Source organism: Phocoena phocoena, chromosome 18 (genome assembly GCF_963924675.1).
Source record: "Phocoena phocoena chromosome 18, mPhoPho1.1, whole genome shotgun sequence".
NCBI lineage: Eukaryota > Metazoa > Chordata > Mammalia > Artiodactyla > Phocoenidae > Phocoena > Phocoena phocoena.
The window spans coordinates 21,287,032-21,309,281 of NC_089236.1; the positions used below are offsets into that span (position 1 = coordinate 21,287,032).

Here is a 22,250-nt window from a genome sequence, read left to right on the forward strand (position 1 = left end):
TCCCTGGTGGCACAGTGGTTGAGAGTCCACCTGCCGATGCAGGGGACACGGGTTCGTGCCCTGGTCCGGGAAGATCCCACATGCCGCGGAGCGGCTGGGCCCGTGAGCCATGGCCGCTGAGCCTGCGCGTCCGGAGCCTGTGCTCCGCAACGGGAGAGGCCACAACAGTGAGAGGCCCGTGTACCGCAAAGAAAAAAAGAATCTCTAAATTAGACTGATCTTAAAGTTATCTCTGTATCTAAAAATCTTATTATTCTCATCTAATACCAAACAAAATATATTATATCAAGATCTTAAAATTTAAATTAAACAAATATTTTAAGTGAAAGAGCACGCAATTTACAGTAAAGATATAAGAATTTACACACGTACATCTATACATCTGTACAATTTGGAGAGACAGACGAGCGTTCGTCGAACTGTAGGATACCACATTCCATGAAGATCTGCTGGAGAAATTGTGGTCTGTGCTCTAGGACTGAGAGATTCGGTTGAACCTAAAATCCCAAATGGAGGAGAAGACATTTCACACACGGAGGTCTGTCTTATTTGCATAGCAATTATAAACTGTTAGTTCTCACTAGCTATCAAAGGCTGGAGGTATCCATTTTCTCTAGCCTCGCCTTTAATCGAGAATGTCAAAGGGAACCTAAATCAGTGACAGGTGAGATTTAACACACTGAGAACGCACGTGACTACACACATATGTACACTCCAGCGTCACACACTCAGCCCAAGTTGCTCTCTCCGAACTGTGATCGATAACCTTCATGGACTACATGAGCAGTATACACATACTGCAGAATACCACGCAGCCGATAAAAAGGAGACAGGTCTAGATGCCGTCACGTGGAAGCAAGCGGGAGGTGGGGGAGTGACAAGAAAACAAAGCATGTTAAGCAGGAAGATTCATCGAAGCCGGTCTGCCTGAGAGCCTGCCTTCCATGTGCTCAACTCCATCACTTATAGGACTACTTAGTGTATGTAATTCCCAAGTGACCAGAGCTGAGTGCCCATCCCCCCACCCGCCCCACCCAAAAGGCAGCCCCAGCAAGCGTGAGGAGGAGCGTGGTGGGGGGGTGCCTGAGCAGAGACACGTCTGTAACGGATGCACCATCACTCTGGTGGAGGGACCAGAGTTCACACGAGCCAGGAAAGTGCAGCTGGGACCATACTTTGGGACAAGAGGGGATACTGAAATATGGACTGGGTATTAGAGCACATCAGGAAACATTACTAAATTTTTTAGTGCAATGATGGTTTATGGTTCTGTGAAAGATGCCTTTTTTTTTTTTGGAGAGGTGCTGAAATACTCAAAGGTAAAGTGGCAATGATGACAATAACTTACTTTAAAATGATTAGCAAAAATATATACATAATACGATAAAATGTTAAGTATTGAATCTGGGTGGTGGGCACAGGGGTTCATTGCATCATTCTGTTTATTTGAAATTTTTTTAATAATAAAAGAAGAAAAGTAAAGCCAAGCAAAACAGAATTCCTTTTTTAAAAAAAGAGCTAGAGGGAATTCCCCGGCAGTCCGGTGATTAGGACTCTGTGCTTCCACTGCAGGGGGCCCAGGTTTGATCCCTGGTGGGGGGAACCAAGACCCCACAAGCAATGCGGCGTGGCCAAAATTTTTAAAAATTTAAAAAGAGCTAGATCTGCATATGCTCAGAAGGAGAACTGGTGCTTGCAGAGTGGATTTATGCAGGCAAGGGCAGAGGGCAATGTTGAGGGCTGGTGCTTTCACTTCATGGTTCTGTAAGCTTAGTTGTTTTCCAAAAGCATGCAATACTTGTAGAATTTTAAAAAGCTCTCCCATAGGGCTTACTTTAAACTAAGATACCTACGTTATAAAAAAATTTCTTAAGGAAAAAGAATAAACTGGACAAATTATATCACGGAATACTCAGGAGGTTAAGTATCCTTAGTTTTGCTAAGAATTAGGATATCTGCGGGATTCCTCCTTCACAATGAAGAGCCAAAAAGGTACTCCCAAATTAAAGTTTAGTGCAATAAATGTATTTATGTAGTCCAAAGTCAGAAGTCAACTTACTTGTCCATTTTTTCACTCTCCTGAGAAGAAGAGTTAATAGCTAAAATAGCTGACTGGGGAGAGTTTATTTACACAGCAAGTCGCCAGGTAAGGTGCCTACTGGCTGCCTCTTCTGAAGAGCTGAGCAAACCCGGTAGCAGGGCTTCTGCATCGGCTCCCGCCGTGGGCCCCCACCACCCTCCCTCTGCAAGCCTGCCGCTGCCCTCGCTTCTCCACGCAGAGAACAAGGCCCATGCGTTCTGAAGACACTAATCGTCGGCCTCCTCACACCGTGGGCCCTCCACCAACTTGCCCTGACACTACTCCCATGACATGAACATCACATCACTTAAAGAGCAATCTCATTTTCTCACTTCCGACATACCCTGGAAGCAGGAGAAGTGATTACACTCGTTCTTTTCTTTTTTGCTCCCCTTGCCACCAGACTCAGAGCCTTGCTTCCCATCCCAAATTCCATGTCTATTCTGAACAGCGTCAATACCATAGGGATGACCCATATGGTTATCCTTGCCCATCTCAACTGCAAAGACCTTCACTTCCATCCCTGCACCCCCTACTCCAGACAGTTTCTTATGACTTTCTTTCAGAATTACTTTCTATAGACCTTCTTATTACTCCAAACTATTCTACCTCTTAATCATGAAAACTCAGCATCTCACCCTCTAACCACGATATCCTCCCATTTCCTGTTTCTCACCTCTTTACTCAAATCACTCTGCCGACCCCTCCTCCTCTGGCTTAATCACACCCTCTGACCCCTCTGGCTGTCCTTCCCCTGTCGGCCCAGCGTACCCCCTCCCTCCATCTGCTCCTAAGACTCTCTCCCCAGACTTCTGTTACTGTCACTCTACTCTCTGTCCTGGCTGATTTCATATGAGTCCGAAGCAGCAAGGGTCCTCAATCTTTACCTCTGAATCAGCTGCCTCTTTATAGCTCTAGAGCAGTGCTGTCCAAGAGGACTCTTACGTGAATCGTAAGTGTGACACATTAAAATGCCACATTAAAAAAGGTAAAACTAGTGGAACTACTTTGAATATATTTTATTTAATCTAATAGATCAAAAATCTCATTATTTTAATGTATAATCAATATAAAAATTACTAATAAGATACTTTTTATTCTTTATTTCATACTAAGTCTTTGAAATTTGTTGTGTATTTACACACAGCACACTCGGACTAGCCACATCTCACATGCTCTATGGCTCCCGTATTGGACAGCATAACTCTAGATCCATTTAATACAGATCTCTCGGTTGTTCCACATGGACCTTACTCAATCTTCCTTAGCCCCCACATCTAGTGTGTCACCAAATTCTACTGATTCATACTTCTAACTATATCCCTCATCTATACACTCCTCTCCACCACCCCCCATCAACGCCCTGGTTCAAACCACCTTTACCTTTCAGATGGAAGAACACAACAACATCCTAACCAGTCTCCACAGTTCTACCAACAACACCGTAATGTAATGCCAGGCATGAGTTAAAGAATAAGCTTTGGGCTTCCCTGGTGGCGCAGTGGTTGGGAGTCCGCCTGCCGATGCAGGGGACACGGGTTCGTGCCCCGGTCTGGGAGGGTCCCACGTGCCGCGGAGCGGCTGGGCCCGTGAGCCATGGCCGCTGAGCCTGCGCGTCCGGAGCCTGTCCTCCGCAACGGGAGAGGCCACAACAGTGAGAGGCCCGCGTAACGCATAAAAAAAAAAAAAAAAAAAAAAAAAAAAAGAATAAGCTTTAATGGGGAAAGGTACAAGGCCAGGGTTGGTAAGACAGACATGTACTCTAGTCTCTCCAGTAACTCTTCAAGCGGCTAACTAGACCAAGATGTGTATTAGGACACGGCATGGGTTCTATTCCAGAGGAGGAAATTTCAGCTCCCTATGGTCTCTCTTCCTATAGGGCAGGCGTGATGAAACGGCTTTGTCAGATGGGGAATACTGAGGCTGTTGGGCAGTCTGGATTTGGGGTGTCCACTGTTACAGAGCTGACTCAGAATAAACTGCTGATGCACTAAGCCTGGGGATCTGGGGGCAGCTGGGGCTCTTTAAAGCCCATGGAGTTACAGTACGCCCGACTCCCAGTCAGTCCCACATGGAGCTGAGTCTGAGTGTCACTCTTACAGCTGAGGGGTGAGGAGAAGGGGTGCCCTACTTCTCATCTAGCCTGTTGTCTAGATAACTCATCAGTTATCCAGGGTGACTCTTGGACAATTTTGTTCCTTGCCTAACAGGTACCCTAGTCCAAGCTATCCCATACGCTTCTGTCAATTTTTTTACCCGAGTCCTAGGCACTCAATACATTTTTAAAAACGCAAATCTGATGGTACAATTAGGTAGAATTTCAAAGTCCATGAGATTATCACCTGACACCTATCACAAGCTGGCCTGTTTTGCCTGCTCCTTCCTACAGGAACCTGTACCCAAACACAGCAAACCACCTGACATCCCCAAAGCAACCATGGTCTTCCATTCCTGTATGCCGTCCTCCATGCGATTCTATCTTAAAACAACCTTATTTCAACCTTATTATTATTTCACCTGGCTCTCTCATTCTCATCAACACTACAGCTGTCAGATTCCACACCTCTCACTGAATTAGCCTTCCTACACTCAAAGTTCATCCCCCTTCACAATTCTGATGCCCTTTTCCCGTGGTCCAAGAGTGCCCTGTGGCTACCTTTATCCTGTCACCCCTGAATTACGCCTGTGGCTTGCCAATCTCCGCCTGCTAAAGTGTGGGCTCCTCAAAGGCACAAGCTGTTTTTCTTGCCTGAGACATGACAAGTCCTCAATAAAAGTTTATTAAATGAATGAATAAAAGCTGGAAGTTAAAACATCATAACATACCAGATTTTGTTAGATTATTAGGAGGCTCTGCTTCTTCTAACTGAACGTCTGAAAACAAAGCTTCTGAAGGTGGTACCTTCCTCTGCTCATCTTTTAAACTCTGTGCAATTTGCTGTATAAAGAAATCAGAAGGAACATTAAAGTGTAGTTTTCAGCTGTGTCTAGCAATATGAACACATTCTTTCTATAAAGTAAAAAAATATAAACTAATTAATGGATAAATGAACTAATGAACTATGCCAAAACAACACATGGAGATGAAAAAGTTAAATTGGTATAGAGTGTCTCTATTCTCATAAAGGCACACATAGCCTTTTCTGAACCACTAATTTCAGAACCATTACAAGGTATCTGCTGAAGAGAGTCAAATTTAAAAAATACAAGGCTCAGATTAGAAGCTTAATTTTCATTTTTACATTTAGAAACAAAGTATTCATATTTAAGATTGGGTACATTCTAGATGTCAGAAATGCTTTTATCAAGGAGTTGGCAAACTCAAACTACAGGTTTTCTCTTTATGTGAGAACAGCTACAGTTTGTTATTTTTTAAGCAGATTTTAAAAAATTATCTTATGGACTGAAGCTATTTAACTCTTTTTCACTATCTAAAGAATATCATCAAATATACACAGGTCACTAACTACTAAGTTGGCAATGAAAATCCTACTTATTTACATTGGTTATAAAGGTGGAAATATACAGAAATGAAGGCCTAACACAGCAGTCCCCAACCTTTGGGCACCAGGGACCAGTTTCGTGGAAGACACTTTTTCCACAGATGCGGGGGAGGGTGGCTCAGGCAGTAATGCGAGAGATGGGGAGCAGCTGTAAATACAGATGAGGCTTTGCTTGCTCACCCGCCACTCTACTCCTGCTGTGCGGCCTGGTTCCTAACAGGCCATGGATGGGTTGGGGACCCCTGGCCTAACAGACACCCACCTATTGCCAAAAAGAATAGCCAGCGAACTGTTTAGGAGACAGGCTCTGTATCAGTCAGGCCTGTCCTTTCATTCTGCAAACAGAAACCAGAAAGTATAGCTAATCCCTAAATGGCACACAGATGTCACAGCCAGATCACCTTAAATCCCTGACCTTCACCAAAAGAAAAACAAAGCAAATAGATTTACTGGAAGCAGTACACTTAAAACAAGAGGTCGGGCTTCCCTGGTGGCGCAGTGGTTGAGAGTCCGCCTGCCGATGCAGGGGACACGGGTTCGTGCCCCGGTCCGGGAAGATCCCACATGCCGCGGAGCGGCTGGGCCCGTGAGCCATGGCCGCTGAGCCTGCGTTCCGCAACGGGAGAGGCCACAACAGTGAGAGGCCCGCGTACCGCAAAAAAAAAAAAAAAAAAAAAGAATTCACCTGCCAATGCAGGGGACACGGGCTCGATCCCTGGTCTGGGAAGACCCCACATGCTGCGGAACAACTAAGCCCGTGCGCCACAACTACTGAGCCTGCGTGCCGCAACTACTGAAGCATGCGCACCTAGAACCCATGCTCTGCAACAAGAGAAGCCACTGCAATGAGAAGCCTGCGCACAGCAATGAAGAGTAGCCCCTGCTCACCTCAACTAGAGAAAGCCTGTGCGCAGCAACGAAGACCCAAGGCAGCCAATAAATAAATAAATAAACAAAATTTTAAAAATAATAAAAAGAAAACACTCAGGATACTGGCCATGTGTTGATTAAATAAACATACCAAATGTATCACTAAATTAAACTGGGAGGGGGTATATAGTAAACGCAATCACCTAACATCCTATCAGACAGCACTATTAAAACAGGTATCCTATCTAGAATGTAAAAACTGATACAAAGGAGACAAGGAAAGGAGGGGAGGAAGGGGAGAGAGCACAACTCCCTAGATCAGGCTGAGAAACAGACCTGTTTATACCAGTCTGCCCAAGAAGCTGGAGCTGCTGAAGGCCCCCACCAAGAAGAAGGGGGCAGCCTCCTCCTCCACCAAGATACCTTCCTAAGGATACAGCCCCAGCAGAGGCCATCTCTGCAGACCCCTCCTCTGTGCTCAGACCTGTGCAGGTGACCCCATAGGGAGGAGGGATATGCTCCCCAGAGCCTGGGTTGTGCCTCAAACTTTACTGTGGGCCTGGCCCATGGGCAGGTGATCAGCAGGTCTGAAATGCACTGACTGGTTGGCTTCCCAGGGTGCCAAGAACTCAGTATAGGCCAAGGCCGGGAGGATGCCTTCACCAAGTTCCTGTGTTCCCCCCTCACCCTTCCCATATCCAGTCTTCACTGGCTTAACCTGGAGCAATAAACCTGATTTTGTCATTCAAAAAAATTAATAAACAAATAAAAAGAATTTCCAGGTTCTAATTCTGTTTAAGCACTAATACTCTATGCATTATTTTAACTCTGTACAGCACTCAAAGAAAATGAAGATACATATGTAACTGAAAGATTAGTGAGATATACCTAAGTCTTCAAACCATAAACTGGACACCAGCACTGTGTAATTTTGAGGAGACAACCACCAGAGTTTTTAATGAGAGAAGACGACACATGGTTATGTGACCATCAACTCTGGTGGCTTATATGTTATCAATCCTCTTCTATGCCACTTACCAAAAAGAAGAGAAATCATAGAAAGCACTAATTCTATTTAAAAATTGAGAAGACACGCTTCCTGGGAAAGGACAGAAAACTGAATCAAATGTTTATAAAATACAACTTGAAGGAGGGACAATCTAACAAATTATATCTGTTCAGTTTTTTTAAATTTTTATTTCCTATGATTTCATGGCAAGTTTGTCTTGATTTTTGCATCCTGAATGAGAATTAAAAAGAAAAATCCTATTTTCACCAGTATAAAATATCCAAAAGTTGTGTGGGGTAGGGGAAAGATCAAATAAGAAGACCCTACCTCCATCATTACTAACTTATCGGGATACGCTAGATCTCCAGGAGCTGGTTTATAGCCTGTGATGTCTGTCTGAATGTAGATGTGGGTTCGGTAGACAAGTCGCTCTTGTACATCTTCCAACATCTGCTTTACTCCAGCTGCAAATGCCCCCAACTGTTCAGCTGATAAAAAAAAAAAAAGGTCAATCACCCATTCCTTCAGATTTAAAAAATACTTTCTTTAAACGAGCAAAAATATTACAAAATTGTCTAGTAATAGTATAAACCACTCTTGCTTCAGGGACTGGTTGTATTCTATTTTGGTATGACTTAATGACCTTAGAAAAATTTAATAAATGTCTTCCCATTTCCTCAAATTTAAAATTGGAAAATAAATTTGCCCTTACATCTTCTTCCTGGGACTCTGTGAAATAATTTCCATTATTAATGTGAATAATAATCTTATTTTTAAAGTGCTTTGTGTTTTTTTAAAAGGTATCTCTATAGCTTCGTACCAATCCTGAGAGATAGCTAAAGCAGCTTATTAATTAGGTTATCACCCCCATTTGGCAGATAGAGTCCCACAGATATTAAATGACTTGTTAACATTCTCACAAAGAAAAATGAATAAAAAAATAAAATGAGGGAATTCCTCAGCGGTCCAGTGGTTAGGACTCTGCACTTTCACTGCCGAGGGCCCGAGTTCAATCCCTGGTTGGGGAACTAAGATCCCACAAGCCGCACAGTGTGGCCAAATAAATAAATAAAATGAGATATGCGTTTGTATAGAATTTCTTCATTTCTAAGATGCCATCAATGTTAAGACACACCAGTGATTCAGTATCAGCTTTCCAAGGGCTGGGGAGTTGGAGGCATTACACACTCATATAAATATTTACATTAATTTTAAAAATCATCTTTAATTCACAGGCATTAAAATGGGAGAAAATGTACATCTTAGAATGAACTAAATGCAACAGAATAAGAAACTCGGGAAGAGTAACAAACCTATAGTGTCTCTTAAGGAAAGTCAAAGTAAAGACAATAATTTCTGCCAGTAAAATGATTACCTGAAGGGTATTTTTTAAAGGTACCTAAGTATCACTAGGAAAATCATGTTTTTTATGACAATCAAGCCAATTGTTAAAGCATGTATTAGATGAATAAAGTAAAGCTACTCCAGAGAATTGCTTTTCTTTATTTGTAATTTTGAAAAAGATGAATTATTACTATGTATGTATGCTAAAACAATTTCTGTTTTTTAAATTAAGACTTATGCAATATAGTCAATTACTTTATGTACTCTGGTAATAGTGTACTAGAAATACCCAACCCAAAACTGATGGTCAGTTCTCTATGGATTTCAGATGCCAGAAAGAATAGTAGCTATAATTATTTTATTACTAATTTTGCCCAGATTTAAAAATTCTTTCCCCATTATTATTTAGTCACAGAATAAGGTGCATCTTGATTCAAAAAGAGACAAGGCATCAACCCAAGTTTTAAAAATATTGTTTATATAGGGATGGGGGGGAGGTACTAATCTTTTTCAGATTCATTGAGCCATAGATATAATTAAAAAGACCTTTGAAATGATCATTTCTACTTATTTACCATTATTCTGTACATGATCTTCAAGCACCTCATTTTTAAGAATCCCACAAAGTTCCGATAAAGTCTCTAAGTGAATAACGTGAATGATCAATGGCCTGAAGACATCATACAATGACACACACAGTTTCTCCAAAAGTTCACTAAAATGAAAGAATAAAACATGGTTATCAGCAGTAATCCTTTCAGTATTTCCTAACAGTTTAAAAGTCACCCTTGATTGCTTCCAGCCAAAAAAAAAAAAAAAAAAAAATATATATATATATATATATATATATATATATATACTGGAAAATAGTACGTGGGGACATTATATGATGAGAAGTGAAAGGCTGAAAGTAATTCTGTGAACTGTTTTTGCTAGAATCAATAATCAAGCTCAGAATTAATAAGCAATCCTCAACAATTAGCTGGCCCCAGCCGAATGTCAATTTATTACAATTTGTACTTATGTTAGCAATAATTTTGTGTATGTCCTTTCAAAAACAATAAAAAATATTACAGTAGACTTAATTTTCCTTTTATAACCTACACCACTATGAATCAAATGGTGACATTTTCCCCAGGAAAGATAGGTTCAAAACTCTTGAATACTTACAGACTTAGATAAACAAAACTCAAAATATTCTGGACATACACCAAGTATTTTGACAATTTTAAACATTTGAAAAGAAAAACATTAGGCTGTCTATACTCTTTATATTGTCAACAGTACTCTTCTATATATAGTATTTCATCAAAACCGTAAGATATATTTGTCTCTTCCCCTTTACAAGTCATAATCTTGGAATTTTTTAACAGTCAAAACCACCAATATGAAGAACCCAAAAGTGACTGACAGTGGGTTTGAAATAACACTTTGAGAAAAATAAGGAAAAGGATTTTAAATAGTATCTATGTTTTTAAGTGTCCTTCATTAGTTAGAATCATAGAATTTTTTAAATAGAAGGAATTATTACACTTAGTGTAGATAAAGGGATCTAGATACCAAGATAGTTCCCTATACAGGATTCTTACTATCATAACTTATTGTCTCCATAATTATATTATAAACAATATGAAAGCATGTTGGCCTTTAAGCTGAACATTTATTTCAAAATAAATAACCACTGTCCCATCCAACAATATTCTGTTCACATACCCACAAAAGTTAAAACACTCCATAGTTAACTTTAGAATACTCCTATAATAAGCCATTACAGCCATTAGCGAATTAAATCTTAAAAACAAGAGTTAGATTCCGTGTACCACCTACTCTAATTTTGACGTTGGTTTTGTAAAAAATTCGTTATAAAGTTGGTGCTCATCCTGGCATACATGAACCATAAAGGCACAGCCACTGCGAATCTGTGGGAAACAAACACACACCATCTATAGTTAGAGACACACAACAACTCCAGCATTTATGAAATAAAGCCAACATTTTATTTACAAAGAGACTATGCATATATAATTCATAAAACAACTCCCTGAAGAACAGAAAATGGTTTTCTGCACAGTGGAACTATCGATGATTTTTAATTTCTTCTTTATGCTTTCTAAGCTTTTGACAATGAAAATTACTCTTCTAGTTGAAAAGTATTTTAAAAAATAATCTTTATTTTTTTCTATAATCTGACTTAAAATCACACTAAACAAAAAAGCACTTCTGCAGCAAAAGCTAAGATTAATTTGTCTACATAAATCCAGAAACTTTGAAACTTCATCTTTCAAAAAACAATACTGATTTGTGAATCTTCATACCTCAAAAAATCAATCAAAATGAGAATATTTTGCCAAATTGAATGCTAATTACTAAACCAGATTTGTCATAACAGAAAGAAACATTATGTAAGCTTGCTGATATGGGGACCAAAACTTATTTACCCAAGTATAGTTTCTAGGGTATCATAACAGCTCAAAAGAAGGTTTAACATTAAACCGCAACAGGCAGAAACTCACCAAGGCACAGTGGTCTCTGTTACTCTGGCTGGTTAACTCTGTTACAGTACAAGTAATACTAGGGCCCAAAAGGAGTTCCCGCTGATCAAGGTAACACTGGTGGATGTCATCTAGCAGTTGTTGGTATCTGATGAAAAGCAAATGAGACTGGAGTACTGTATAAACTTCTGATTTCAGATATGTAAATTAAATCCGATCTTAAATCCCAAAATAGGTAGCCAAACCTCCAAAGCTATATGGTTACTGCTCATTTGCCCACATTAAATACTAGAAATATTTATGTATATAAAGAAAAAACAAACCATAATGAACTACCATAACCTTTATCTTTTAAAGACAGATTTATCTTCCACGAGTAGTGATGTTACATCTACCTAAATGAGAAGGAAATCCTGCTATATGGGAAAAAGATGCCTTACAAACTCACCAAGTCAGGTCTGTGACCTTGCTCCCCAAACTGAGCTGTGTGCTACAAGAAAAGTCTTGTACAGCATGCAAGGTAATTGCTCAGAAAATATCAGGGACATAACAGACTTGGCAAAATAGCACTTCAAGGAAGGTAACTTGGAAACTGAAGAACCTGTGGGTACTCACTCAGGTATTTTTTCAGATCGTTGTTCTATTTGTTCGATGAGAGTCTGTGGAATAAAGAAAAGTCCACTAACTCCATCTGTTTTAGTTATATTTTCAATTGCTTTCTGACTATAATAGTAACACAAGTTCATGTTAGAAAATCTGTTACTACAAAAAAGTTGAAACATGAAAATCACCTAAAACACAAAAAAATTAATCACAGTATTTCAGAATATTTTCTTTCAGTTTTTGTATGCATACAGTTACTACATTTTTCTTTTTAAACAAAACTGGAATTATACTATATATTCAGCTTTGCAATCTGCTTTTCTTTTTTAAAGATTTTTTTAAAAATTTATTTATTTAATTTCTTTTTGGCTGAGCTGGGTCTTGTTGCTGTGCATGGGCTTTCTTCTAGTTGCAGCGAGCGGGGGCTACTCTTCGTTGAGGTGCGCGGGCTTCTCATTGCAGTGGCTTCTTTTGCTGGGAGCACAGGCTCTAGGTACACGGGCTTCAGTAGTTGTGGCACACGGGCTCAGCAGTTGTGGCTTGCGGGCTCTAGAGCGCAGGCTCAGTAGTTGTGGCGTACGGGCTTAGTTGCTCCGAGGCATGTAGGATCTTCCTGGACCAGGGCTCAAACCCGTGTCTCCTGCATTGGCAGGCGGATTCTTAACCATTGAGCTGTATCTGGGATTACACTGATTTAAAATATTGCACTGGCTCTCTACTTTTCCTGAATTAGCATGACATGCAACATCCTCTGTGAGATGGTCTTTGCCATCTTTCCTTTCTTCTTTCCTATCACACCAGTCTTAAATGAGGTCCTCCCAAAATACAAGTCTTTTATGTCTCTACAACTTTCCCTATACATGCTGCTCTCTCTGTATAAAATATCCTTATCAATCCCCTCAAGTCTGCTATAAATCTACGTTTTTTTAAGCTCAAGTATCACCTTCAACTGGAAACCTTCCCTGAGCATTCCAGGAACAGCTAGGTGTTTCCTCCTCTGTGGGCTTAAAGCACCTCAACATACACTGCTATAATGTGGAAGGACAAAGCCTACCTTTCATTCAGGTTCATTTTCCTGGTATAAACAAAGGACCTAACATACATTAGCATTTCAAAAGGGCTGGCTAAATAAATTTCATAGCATTATCTTATTTATGTCAATAGACTTACTCTGACTTTGGGGGCAGCAGCTCGAAATTTCACATAAAATAATGTGAAGGCATTGTCTGCATTAGGTACAGATGAAGGATCCTAACGAAACATGGGGGAGGATAGGGAAGGAAGATAATTAGCGAACAAATAATTATTCAGAAAATATAACACAAACCATTTCATATAGCTACTGCTTGGCCTATATACCAACCAAAAGCTTACAGAGAGAAAGATTAAATACTATTATTGCTACAAATGAGAAATAATTATGTGGAGCTGTCATCTCTCTCTACTTTATAATTAAAATTTATGCTGTTACATGAATTTTGGTGGTAAAAAGACTGAACTCAGATTCGTACTCAGTCACTTTCTGAGTGTAGGACTTTGGTCAAATTACTTAACCTCTCTGAGATTCAGTGCATCCATTAAATGGTGATAACACATATGCACAAAGGTTTTACACAGCTCAATTATAAAGCACTAACACATAGTAGGTACTAGTACTTATTAGGCATTAATTTCCTAAGATAACATTTTGCAAAATAGAAAAATCATATGGTCTGTTATGTCAGCTAAGAGCAATGCGAATGGTAAAATGCAATACAAAACTCAGCAGCTTTGAGCTGAAAGCTCAAGATAGTCCGTATTCTTTAGAAAGTAGGCTGAAAAAATAAAATAAATTATCTTTCAGGTTCTATTTTCTTAGGAAAGAAATGTGCTCAGTGACCATCTGATCTAGCTCCACTCTTATTTTCTAACCTAACACGCTGCTAATTTTCCACCTAGCATCCACTAAAATCTGTAATTGATTAATTTGTCTTTTTCCTTCTTTACTGATTATTTCTCCTGAACATAAGCTCCATGAGGGCAGGGACCTTGTTAGCTCCTTTCACTACTGTACAGTTCTTAGTACAATGCCAAGCATTTAGAAGGCATTCAGTAAAAATACATTTGCTAAATACAGTAAATTAAATTATCCATCATTTGTAAAGAAAGAAATTCAAATTATCTATCATATGTAATTCTACCACTCAGACAGAACCACTTTTATTATTTTGGTGTATTTCCTCCTAATATTTTCTTTAAAAAGATAGGAAAAGAAAAAGTTAAAGTGAGAAATAGTTTGAATCTTATTTTATTATTTATCATATAGTACTGAATATTTCTCACAGTTATATATTCTTTGAAAATAAGACTGTGACAGACATAAGTAACACAGGCATTTTTTCTTATTATAAATAAAATTGCAACACCTATTTATTTAACAAAAGGTAAAAAAAAAATTGGAGTTACTAGATACTAATCTCAGACTAACATTATGGAAAATAAATGAATTAAGAAAACAAAAAAACACCTCACCAGTTAACTCACCCTTTTTAATAATTGACTTGTGAGGTTCTGTAGTGTGTTCACTGTATATGTCTTCATGAGGTGCAAAGCTTTAGAAAGACACTGCTTAAACTTCAGTAAATATACAGGATAATCTTTAAAATTTGGCTGTAAAAGAAAGGGAAAGATTTACAAAAATGAAGCAAACTTTTAATGAAAACCAACCTGTCCTTTACGTAAAGCTATACAGAAAGTTCAAAAGGTCTTATGTAGACTGTAAGCTCCTTGAAGACAAATACTATGACTGTCTTGGTCATAGCCAAATTCCCTGTGCCTGGCACAAAGCAAGGGCTCAATAAATACTTGCAGCTTTTAGCAAAATATATTTTCAGTACCCCACAGACCTCAAGGCTAATATGTGAGGCCCAACTAAGAAAAGAATAGGAGTTGGGTGAAATAAATACAGCTATAAATCCTTGGAGGGCAGAAAGAGATGGTGATTAAACCAAAGGACGTGTCCTTTTATTTCCCCCCCCCCAAGTAATACTTTTTGTTTCCAAGGAAGTATCTAGCAAAACAGTTAAGTCAACAGTCTAAAAATCACTAGTCCTTTTAGATGGGATAAAGTTGTGTCAGCCAGCCGCTTTTTCTATTCCAGGGGTTGCTGCAGCAGCTGAAAGCATTTTTTACATCACTACTGATAATGACTAAGAATTTACTATAGTTTTTCTTCAAGTATATTACAGAAAGAAATAATTAGTTTACTGCATAAGAAATGATATAATAGGGATGTTAAGATTTCTTTAAAACACACAGAAATACCATGACTTACATGAGATGATATGTATGTAATACAGTCATCTAACTTGGCCAGCATTGGTATAAATCCTTCACTATTCACAGACAGCGTGGGAGAATTCAATTTCTTTAAGGGAAAAAAAAATTTTTACATTTTAAGAGTCACCAAATATACTCAAATGCAGCCCATGTGTAACAATACAATAAAGAAAGGACAAATTTAAAAGAATATGGATTGAATTCAGTTTACTCCTAATGACCTTTAATGGGGCTCTTCACGAATTAGCAAACACTTTATACTCCATTGCACAATGTTATATTAAAATAATACATCATGTGCCTAGATTTCCCACTTTCTAGCACTTTACAACATAAATTTTCCACTTTCAAACACTGGCGATCTTCTCAAGGTTAAAAGATTAACTAGCAGTTACCATGTTCAGCAGTCATACTGAAAGTAAAATATAAGTAAACATATACAAGTAGTACTAATATAAGGTAATATATAATATAAACATGATAGTTAATATTTAATATAATAGATAAAATGATAAATATTAAAATATATAAACCTATATAATATATATAAAAGATAAGTAAAATGACCCAATTATTTCTTATCTTGATATACAAATAGTTTGGCAATGATTTATATTTCCCATTGCATTCCACTGTTAACTGGCTACCGGTTTTATTTCTAACTCTTTAGTAAACTATAATAATTTAGATTTAATAATTTTAATAACATGATTTATATGCAGTTATTATGATTAATTTATGAGCCAGAATACAGAGAAATATAATTTACACAGAAGTCTTTATTGTGACTACCTCTTTGGGATCCAAGAATCCATTATGAGGACTATACTCTTCCTCAAACTAAACATGAGATTAGTTTAAGAAATGTTTTAATTACTATTATAGAAGCACAACCATAGCAAGATTTAAAATGGAATATATCTTCTTATAACCATCACAGCTTACAAATATGATACTATAAGAGTTAACCAACAAAGAGATTTTAATAGCAAAAATACAATTTAAGAAGATTATTTAAATCATATTTGGAAATCTGAACTGGTAATGGTATGTCCATCACTCACAAATAGGAACATCTTAACAACAAGCAAACTATTAAGTTAAAATATCACTGAAGCCAATTTATAAGGTTAAAGATTATACTCAGAACGGGAAATATAAAATAAAGCCACTAATTTTAGAAAAAATAAAGAACAGTGCTTACTGTGTTAATAGTTTCCAATTCATTAAAATAGGAAAGCTTTTGTTGAATGTTTTCAGCCAGATCAACAAGTTCCGACTTGAATTTTTTAAAAGAGAAAAATCAATTATTATGAGAACATAAGAATCAACACTCCAGTCTCAAAATTACATCGAAGAGATTTATACTAGACATACAGGTTTATATTAGATATATGATTTCAGAATAATGCCCAAAGACCTCTGCAGTCATGGGCTAAAATAAACAATGATTATTACAGTAAATTACATATCTTTTCATAAAATAACAGATGATTACCTTTTTAAAAACATACAAAATATACATAGATAAAATTCTGAGATAAGTATAGTAACTTAAATATTCTATCTTCAAGTCACAAGTTTAAGTGCAACCTAGATCTGTTCATCTTTTCATAAACCCCACCATTAGTATAATCACTATGCCTTGTTTGAAAAGTGTCAATAGGGAATTCCCTAATGGTCCAGTGGTTAGGGCTCGGCGCTTTCAGTGCCAAGGACTGGGTTCAATCCCTGGTCGGGAGCTAAGATCCCGCAAGCCACGCAGCGCAGCCAAAAAAAAAAAAAAAAAGAAGTGTCACAAATGTGAATATACCCTCTTCACTCTGAAACTGTACTGAGACCTAACAGCTCAAAACATACGAAAGTGAGCTTCCCTGGTGGCGCAGTGGTTGAGAGTCCGCCTGCTGATGCAGGGGACACGGGTTCGTGCCCCGGTCCGGGAAGATCCCACGTGCTGTGGAGCGGCTGGGCCCGTGAGCCATGGCCGCTGAGCCTGCGCGTCCGGAGCCTGTGCTCCGCAACAAGACAGGCCACAGCAGTGAGAGGCCCGCGTACCGCAAAAAACAAACAAACAAACAAACAAAAAACATACGAAAGCTTGCCCATGCCCCTGCTGACATAAGCTTAAAAGCAGGCTGTCAAAGTAATAATTTGCATACTTAGCACAGAGCCTCATACAGAGAAGTGTTCAAAATATACTTGGCGAAATAAAGGAAATTAGAATTAAATTGTATTCATCTATTTAAAAATAAAATATTAAACATAGTCAGTCACTGACACTCTCTCCTACTCCAAATTACCTGCTCTTTCAGGAGCTGTTCACAGGCTTCATGTAGGGCTCCTGTCTTATTGGACACAAAAAGATACTGTTTCTGCAATGATTCCAGATGCTGAAGAGCATTGTTGACATCATTCAATATAGCATCACACTGCTCCTGAAACCCAGACAAGTAATCCCTCATCTGTCTAGAAAACAGAACCAAAAGGGGATTGGCAATAATATTTTCCCCCAATAAGCACAGACAATAAACAACAAGGTCTCGTTTTCCTCCAAATGCTTGCACTTCAGAAGTCTGACCTATTCAAAAAGTTTATTATATTCAGAAATATAGCAAAAACTATGTCACAAACTGTTTCAGTACTTAAGAAGGAAAATGACTGAAATTATGAGCAATAAAAGGAATCAGCCTTAAAGCCATAAGCTGGCTTTTCACATGTAGGGCAGTAAATCATGGGCTCAACTTTCAAAGACTGGGACACCAGGCCCATCCCAAGGTAACAAGTAGGTCCATCCTTCAGGTCATGTCTGCCTTTGAGAGATGGTGTGATGTCATGGAAAGAATTTTGGACTTGGAATTGGAAGACCTGAGTCCAAGTCCCAGCTCTGCCCAAGTCTCCATGACATTAGGCAAGTATTTAATAGTACCAGGCCTCAGTTGACTCGTTTGTAAAATGGGAATAATAACACCTTTCCTTATAGAGCGGCTATGAAGATTAAATGGAATCATACATCAAAGAGCCTAACACGATGCCTAGCAATAGTAGTCACTTAATTAATGTTAAATGAATACAAATGTTCAACCCACGGTCCCCAAATCAGCTAGAAACAGTACAGTCACTTCCCACATGCCGTCAATATACACAAACAAAACAACATAGTTCACACCCTGCCTAGTTGGCCATCCCTAAAGTCTCTTGGGTCTCTCCCTCTAAAGAAAGGCAGCAAACACCTCTTAGAGTTCCTGACAAAACTCCCACTTGATTCCAAGCCTTTCTAGTTATCTAAAATCAACCTCTGCTCCTCCTAACCTATTAATTACAATGTGACTTTTTTTTAAATCGCACAACTTCCAATACCAGTTGGAATGACCCACATCCTTTCTAGCTATTCTTAAAGAAAATGTTGCTGTTCAAGTTTTCTTTGTACCTTAATTTTGTTTAAAGGCACAGATAACGAAATGCTTAAGATGATCTAAGAATTAGGACAGCCAACAAATATAAGAGCCACATACCTATATTTAGTTCCTTCATCCTGATCCATCTGAGTTTGTAGCTTTGCAAACCATGAGAAAAACTGGAAAAATAGGGTATTATGTTGTCAACAAAACTAAAACAGACAAAATGAAAAGTGGCTACATGCTAAACAGCAAGTCAAAAGGGTAGACACTAAGTCTTACTGTTTGGGGCTCAGACATTTATAGCTGTAAGCCAGGAGATGGCAATTTAATTGCATGGTCAGTGTCTACATTCCAGGAAAAGCAAAGTATCTTAAAAACACGGGCCATTTTCAGAGTTAAATAAGAAAGAGTATTAACACGATAATATGTAGAAATAAACATTTCTTCCTAAGAAGCTAATGCCTACCTGCTAGTTTGCCAAATTTGAGTAGGTAACATAGGGCTCTGGGTAAATATTATCTAATAATAATTGTGAGACTATAAGCTCAGAAACAATATAAAGGAGTGGTTTAAAAACATAGCTTTTGCATCAGCTAAACCTGGGTTTGAATTCTGGTCCTACCATCAAGTTGTATACTTAAAATGAGTACATTTTATTGTATGTAAATTATAACAATGTATTAGATCTTTTTCTTTTAATTTAAAGAGAGACATGCAAGTGCAAATTTAATCCAGAAGATCTTTTTTTTTTTTTTTCAAATGGTCCAAGTGAATTCACAGACATGGTGCAAGATTATCTTCTATAATTCTCAAGTGGGATTCGAAGTCAAAGGTATGCTTTATTCTCTGAAGATACTACTCTTGCCAAGTGCCTTGGCTTTCGTTTCCTGAACACTGATTGTGTGCTTGGCACACACTGCACTTACATGCATTATCTAATTTAATTCTCACAAAAGTCCTATGAGATAAGTATAGAATTATCTTTGTTTTACACATTAGGAAACAAGAGATCTGAGAAGATAAGTAATTTCCCTAAGCTCACAAAGATGGTAAGTGATGGAGGTGACCTTCAGATCCAGGTTGGTCTAACTCTAGAGCTAGAGCTCTTCATCACTTTGCAGCACTGCCTCTCTTGACTGAGTGCAGAGGTCCCCAACCTTTTTGGCACCAGGGCCCGGTTTCATGGAAGACGATTTTTCCATGGACCCAGTGGGGGGCGGGGGGGGATGGTTCCGGGATGATTCAAGTGCATTACATTTACTGGGCACTTTATTTGTATCACTATTACATTGTAATATGTAATGCAATAATTATACAACTCACCATAATGCTGACAGGAGGCGGAGCTCAGGCGGTAATGCGAGCGATGGGGAGCGGCTGTAAATACAGATGAGGCTTCGCTCACCCGCTGCTCACTTTCTGCTGTGCAGCCTGGTTCCTAACAGGTCAGGGACCACTACCGGTTCATGGCCCGGGGGTTGGGGACCCCTGACTTAGTGTATATGCAATTCAGCACACTTGCTTTATGCTTCACTTGGTAAATGCCTTAGCTTTGATTCTTCTTTTCTTTTAACTGAAGTATGGTTGATGTACAGTGTTGTGTTCGTTTCAGGTGCATGGCAAAGTGATTCAGTTTTATGTGTGTGTGTGTATATCTGTTCTTTTTCAGATTCTTTTCCCTTATAGGTCATTACAAAATATTGAGTATAGTTCTCTGTGCTGTACAGTAGGTCCTTCCTCAGCTTTGATTCTTAAGAGGACAGAAAGATGAGACAGAGGAAGCAGCAGAAGAAACTACTGTACATTTAAGTTTATAGTTGGGAATAAGCAAAAACCAAGAGATTTCACACGCTAAATTTCAGAAAAATAACTATAAGCGTTCGTCTAAAGAGCATATTGAGGTTTTTAAGAAAGAAATTACCTAGCAGCAAGCAGTGAGGGGTGCGGTTGGGGGGTCTGCATGTGTGCATGTGTCCACGCACATGCATGTTGGGGGACACATTAACACAGACACGTACTGGGAGGAGGTCTAAAGGGCATAAAATATCAAAACCTTAATAAATATAATAGTCTATCCAAACTTGGAATAGCATATTTTTATCTGTACTGCAAATAAAACTGGGCAACAGATTCATTTAAAACACTTAAGAAATAACCAGGGCTTCCCTGGTGGCGCAGTGGTTGAGAGTCCGCCTGCCGATGCAGGGGACACGGGTTCGTGCCCCGGTCTGGGAGGGTCCCGCGTGCTGCGGAGCGGCTGGGCCAGTGAGCCATGGCCGCTGAGCCTGCGCGTCCGGAGCCTGTGCTCCGCAACAGGAGTGGCCACAGCAGTGAGAGGCCCGCGTACCACAAAAAAAAAAAAAAAAAAAAAAGAAATAAACACAAAATCAAAAATGTTCTAGAAATAGAAACAGCTTTGGGAAAGATCACTGGTGTTCTCCTTACTTGGTGCAAGTAATATATCCTTCTTTCTCCAGCGCCCCCCCCCCCAAAAAAAAAGATGTCCTAGAAAGACTTTAAATACAGTTTCAAATGTTCACAACTTTTAATTAGGACCTCTGTCTTGAGACATTTAAAACAATCAAATATCCTTAGAAATAATGCTGCCATTCACCTGCTGTGCAGTTTCAATTCTTTCTTCTTCCATTTCTAAGGAGGTGAATCCCTTCAAGAGAATGTCCTCTGCAGATTCAGGCACTACTGAAGCCTGTGCGATGGGCAGCGACTGGGATGTTAGACTGCACAAGTCTTCAATTGGGAGCTTGAAAAGAAAAGAGCCACAAAGATATTCAAAGAACTTGAAAATTCTCTAAACTTAACTCAACGTTGGTATTCCACCTCAGGTGTTTTGAAAGAGAAAGAAATGTTTTCTGTTAAATCGTCTGATGTTAACAAGTGCCATATGATACTAACACTTATAACTAGGTTCTCTCTATATTAAATGCTGGTCTCAAAATATAAACATGACACCAATACCCAACCATTTGCAAAGTATGGTTTTTGAGTTACCTTTTGAAAACTGGTGGTGAACCTGTACTAATCCACACACCTTTTCCTACTGGAACTTCTTGGGAACTAGCACCAAGTCAAAGGCAAAACCCGCGTGCTAATGAAAGTAGCCGGCCCTCTCCATTATCAACACAAAAGCCTCACCTCATTAATAGAACCAACAGAAAACAAATCGTACCCAAGAATCAACTACCAACAACTATATCCCCTTCTACTATTTCTACACTGCTGCCACACTTCACCCACATCTTCTTGCTGACAAATTCTGAAATTACAACTGAAAAGAAAGAATTTCAGAATTTCCCATCGGCTTCAGAAGAGCCTCACCTTGAGGCCATCAGACCTACAATACTGTCTAGTTTGCCATTACTCAAGATATTCCAGGTGTTCATTTACCTAGGGTCATACAGACAAGCTGTTTTTGGACTTAAAAGAAAGGGAGTGTGAATGCTTGGGAAGGTAAAAGGGTGGAATTATTTCGTTTCAATCCCAGTTTCTGCCCTTAAGGCATGACATCTAAGGTCCGGCAATAAAAGACCTTAATCCAAGGCCTTAGGAAATTGCCTCCTGTCTATTTTTCTAGATACAGAAATTTCGGCTGAAGACAGTATTTTCTCTTCAAAG

The 22,250-nt window shown here is 38.9% G+C and overlaps 1 protein-coding gene across 1 annotated transcript in view; it reads right to left on the reverse strand.

The window, feature by feature from the left end:
• COG3 (component of oligomeric golgi complex 3) overlaps window positions 1–22,250 on the reverse strand; it is a 52,297-nt gene that overhangs the window by 21,674 nt on the left and 8,373 nt on the right. Inside the window, exons 2-15 of the mRNA XM_065895907.1 lie at window positions 21,232–21,378; window positions 18,732–18,793; window positions 17,520–17,685; window positions 16,424–16,498; window positions 15,215–15,307; window positions 14,425–14,550; window positions 13,072–13,152; window positions 11,914–11,957; window positions 11,320–11,446; window positions 10,634–10,725; window positions 9,382–9,521; window positions 7,790–7,950; window positions 4,907–5,018; window positions 373–497 (exon numbers count right to left, since the gene is read on the reverse strand). Of these exons, the coding sequence (XP_065751979.1) occupies window positions 373–497; window positions 4,907–5,018; window positions 7,790–7,950; window positions 9,382–9,521; window positions 10,634–10,725; window positions 11,320–11,446; window positions 11,914–11,957; window positions 13,072–13,152; window positions 14,425–14,550; window positions 15,215–15,307; window positions 16,424–16,498; window positions 17,520–17,685; window positions 18,732–18,793; window positions 21,232–21,378 (1,551 nt within the window). The remainder of the gene's footprint in view (window positions 1–372; window positions 498–4,906; window positions 5,019–7,789; window positions 7,951–9,381; window positions 9,522–10,633; window positions 10,726–11,319; window positions 11,447–11,913; window positions 11,958–13,071; window positions 13,153–14,424; window positions 14,551–15,214; window positions 15,308–16,423; window positions 16,499–17,519; window positions 17,686–18,731; window positions 18,794–21,231; window positions 21,379–22,250) is intronic.